Below are 4,703 nucleotides of genomic sequence, written 5' to 3'. Positions count from 1 at the left end.
AATGCTGGCAGTTTCAGTAGATGGAAATCACAAGCATTACCGTTTCAAGAATGCATCTAGGTACTCCAAACTGTGTATAACATTACACTGTTGAAACAATATTAATAAAGAAAAATAGCTGTTCAATGTGCACTAAGTAAAACAGATTATATCTGTTACAACAGATTTTATATATATATATATATATATATATATATATATATATATATATATATATATATATATATATATATATATATATATATATATGTGTGTGTGTGTATATGTATGTGTGTGTATATATATGTGTTTGTATATATATAATTCTTTTTTTATTTATTTTTTTTTAGATCTGAGGAACAGGCCATCTTTGAAAACGTCTTCATAGCTAAGGATGAAGATGTGACAAGATTTGTGGACTATATTTACAAGACATCCAAACATTTAAAATCATGATTAGACTGCATACAGGACTACATTTATCTCCTACTCAACAGTTTGTTTAGAAGAATCTTATTTTTCTTTAACCATTTTGCATATTATAGGTCAGTGGAAAAGGTGTTTGTGGAGGGGAGTGGTCAGCAGCCAGGGAGACCTCTCAAAGATCTGCCAGCAAGGTAGATGAGGAGGGACTGGAGCTTGCGGTGTGTCGGCATGGAGTGCTGCTGTGTGCTTTAAATATGTACAGGGGAGAAATTTTTGCATATCCCCTGTACCTATAAGAAAAACTGGCCAGTAGGCAAATCACTTTTTTTTGTATGGATGTGACCTGCAAATATTGGCCGTACCTCGAAAGAGTTGCAAAAAGCTGCCCAGAGCTCCAGCACCTTCTTAACATGAAGCCCTTCCTTTCAGTTTTCCATGCCAAAGCTCATGATTTTAAATGCGAGGTAGGTGAACTTTGCTTTGTGATTATCAAAACTTGGCATCTGCAAATGAATGTGAAATCTTTCTCAGCATTATTTAATTTTTTTTATCACTACTAATCAGGTGAAATGGAGTGGGGCATATCAGGATGGTGCTGGTTTAACACTAGGGGAGGAGGTGGAACAGTGCAATGCATTTCTCTCTAGGATTGCAGTGACCACAAAACACATGTCCAAAGCAGGTAAAATGACCACATACAGTACTTCACTAGTTACATTATTACATAATATATAGGGTTAATATAGTCACATGATATTTTCTGTGTTTGCAGGACGCACAGACATGCTGACTCTCATGGCCATGCGCTGGAATCAGCAAAAGTTCAACAATTTGGCCACCACACTGACCCGTCGATATCAGAAAGTAATGACATCTGTAGAATTTGTTTTAGATGTTCAGTAATGTATGTTATTAGAGTTTGAAGCTGTGCATTAAACATTTGGTTCTTGTTTTTGTCCTATCTGTGATTACTTTTCATTGCAGACCACAAAAGCTTTACAAAGCCAGGTGCAAAACCTGGAATCCCTAAAAGTCGAACTGGCAGTAACAGAGAGCCAGTTGGAAGATTGGGTCAATGATGTAAAGGAGTGGGCAGACGGTGAGACTAGTATTTATATATTTCTAGTAATACATTTAGTTGTGAATATTTGTAATTGTTAAATTGTTACTGTTATTGTAATTTTGTCCCACATATTTCTTCTTAGCAACAACAACAACAGCCACAAATGATGTTGATGCCTTGGCCAGCCGAATTGAGGTGCTGGTGGCAAGTGTCAAGAGGCGTTCACAGCGTCTCTATAAAGATACAGATGGCAACAAAGGTCGTGCCAGGATCCGCCGCAAGATAAGGGAGGAAAAGGCGATTCTGACATCAGTTGTAGAAAAATACAACAGAATGGTTCCAAACACAGACACTCTGTGCTTGGAAACCATTTTGTCTGGTGAGACAGCTTGGCCATGGCAGCTGCCACACAGTGGTATGTACACAATTCGTATACATACGCATTTTTACACTTACACGCATCACTCACAATGCCTTAAATGTCAGTTTGTCATAATTTTTCTCATGCATTCTAGACTCTGTTGACCTAAGGACAAAAAGAAAGGCATTTGACATTATCATGTCAGTAAGACGTCTTCAGGAGGAGCAGAAGATTCTTGTTGCAGAGATGGACCACCATTGGAAATATCTTTCAACACGTGCTGAGACCCTCAGAGAACTGTCCTGCTTGTTTGCCTCTGAGACACTGAAAAGTATGTATTTGTAATATATGGCACAAACATAAACATAGTGTTGCCTCTGACCAAATATTTTTCTGGAAAATTGAGTGGCTGTAGCTGTGTAAGCCTTAATTGCACTTATATGTAATTACTATCTAATAATTACAGGGACCAACCATCACCATGTTCTGTGGAGTTTGTTTGTTTGCTTGTTTGTTTGTTTGTTTGTTTGTTTGTTTTTCTACAACTACACAGTCAATCCAATTAAGTCCAACTATGACTTTTCTAACAGACTTACATTTTTGCGTTACTATTAGGGGGCAGCCCTAATAAACATACACAACAATGATGAAGGTTTTTAAGAGAGGCCTAATGTATTTTTGTTATATTTTTGTACTTTCTAGATTCGCAATGTGGCCTCAGTGAAGAGGGTTTAAAAGGTCTGCAGAGCATCATCCACAGAAAGCTGCATAAAATCAGAGCTATGCGGGTGCAAGCAAGAGAGTGTTACCTGAAAGTTTTGTCTGGAGCAGAGAACTTCTTAAACCTGTCATCAGCTGATGACAGTGACAGTGACTTCGAAATTTCTGGTGACGAACTGTAATCAACATTCATTCATTCATTCTTTTCTTTTTGGCTTAGTCCCTTTATTAATCAGGTGTCGCCACAGCAGAATGAACCGCCATCTTATCCAGCATATGTTTTACGCAGCGGATGCCTTTTCAGCTGCAACCCATCACTGGGAAACACTCATACACTCTTACATTCACACACACACATACACTATGGACAAATTTTTTTACCTTACCCAATTCACCTATACTGCATGTCTTTTGACTGTGTGGGGAAACCAGCAAACATGGAAACATGCAAACTCCACTCCAACCGGGACTCGAACCAGCGAGTGAGGCAACAGCTCTACCTACTGCGCCACCGCGTCACCCTATAATCAACAGTGACCCCTTTTTTTTCTTGACCGTGGCCTTGACCTAAAACCCTGATTCTAAAGAGTGTAATAAAATATGCTTTTCATCTCCTTAAAACGTATTTTGTCTTTTTTTTTTACATACATAGAAATGTATACATGCATGCCTCTACAACCAGTCAGTGGTGGAAATTAAGTGCATTATTGTAAGGCTAAGTACTATACTGTTCTAGAGTATAGATTTGAGCCACTTGCTTTCTCTGTGATTTGTTTGTCACTTTTTAATTGTACTAGGCTGCAGTTAAAAGAGAATTTTTTTTTACTGAACTTGACAGCACATGAAGAGCTTATAAAATATGACATTTTTGGTATAGATAAAACTACCCAGTAGTTCATACTTACAGTATAAGTACAGCCAAAACAAGCAGTCAATTGGCCAAAAAAAATATTTGGCAACTAATTTGTTGATCATAAGTTGATCAAGTTTGTTGATAATTTTAATGTAAAAACATTACATAGTTCCAGCTTAGAAAATTGCTTTTTTTTATTTTTAGTTGCTCCAAATTTTTAATCATGTTTAGGTTTTAAACAGCATCTGAAACTGTATTATTTTTGGGTAATGTATAATTCTCACTACGTTTATAATACAAACCAAACAATCGGTTGAGTGATGAAGAAAATAATTAGCAGAGTAGCTCATATTGAAAATAATCATTAGATACAGTAGATGTTTACAAAACAGTTCAAGGTCCACCTTAACCAACTACAAGACTAAATAATCATGAGTTTTATGAGTAATCCCTTTATTAGTCCCTTTATTACTGTGGGGTAACAATTGAAACTTGTTTATAGAATAAGCAGAATATAGAGACAGAGACAAGCAAGACAAAGAAAACCATTATGGTAAGGAGGAATCACTATTTCCCAACACTCAATGCAAGTTCATTCAAAATCATTTTGGTAAAGGAAAAAAGAAAGAAAGAATGAAATATATACATAAATAATAAACATGTTGGCTAGACATGTTACTTTAACATATTTGTGTAAATTTTAACTGTATTTCTGTATTCAGAGCCTCACAGTACAATCAAAAGCTAAAACAAGCATGTTGTAAATATAGAAAGGGGCTGAAATATAAATAAATGTTTAGGCATAAATGTGACAACAGTTTGTTGCCCACGGTAAAAGGAATACATCTGTGCTGGTTTTATTGCCCTTCCACCCCCAGGGGACCAGTAGAGCCTCCTGTTAGAGTTACAAGACAGCACATTTCAAATGGCTGTAACTTCAAGTGTAATTAACATACCAAAGAGAAAATCAAAAGGACAACAAATTATAATGTGTTTAATAAATAATGTTGGAAACAGTTTTTTCAGAGACCCAGAAAGTTTGTAAAAATCTGTTTTAAAAAGTGTTCTTAGTAAAATACCACATTTCACCTTGGTTCTCAAATATATTATAAAGGCTTGTACAATAAACATATTAAGATACAACTTTGTTGATGGAATATAGTATTTACTTTATTTATTTACTAAAAGATTTTTAAACTACATTACCCATAAGCCTTTTGCTCTTTATCGATGGGACGGGAAAACATGGCGCTGTATTTTGTAGTTCATTGAAGTGTGTACTTACGCTGTAGCGTTAGGGT

General features: G+C 36.0%; 1 protein-coding gene across 1 annotated transcript; it reads left to right on the top strand.

Annotated features, from left to right (window-relative positions):
- The first annotated feature begins 577 nt into the window (after nucleotides 1–577).
- LOC130241019 (uncharacterized) lies at nucleotides 578–2,938 on the top strand. Its single transcript, XM_056472730.1, has 7 exons — nucleotides 578–869; nucleotides 970–1,087; nucleotides 1,178–1,269; nucleotides 1,390–1,504; nucleotides 1,611–1,883; nucleotides 1,984–2,160; nucleotides 2,532–2,938. Exons 1-7 carry the CDS (start codon nucleotides 738–740, stop codon nucleotides 2,729–2,731), a joined length of 1,107 nt encoding a protein of 368 aa, XP_056328705.1. The 5' UTR covers nucleotides 578–737; the 3' UTR covers nucleotides 2,732–2,938.
- Nucleotides 2,939–4,703: the final 1,765 nt, after the last annotated feature.

The sequence above is a fragment of the Danio aesculapii genome, chromosome 14 (assembly GCF_903798145.1).
Source record: "Danio aesculapii chromosome 14, fDanAes4.1, whole genome shotgun sequence".
NCBI lineage: Eukaryota > Metazoa > Chordata > Actinopteri > Cypriniformes > Danionidae > Danio > Danio aesculapii.
Note: the sequence above shows the minus strand (reverse complement) of the source record. Positions and strands in the feature narration are given on the sequence as shown.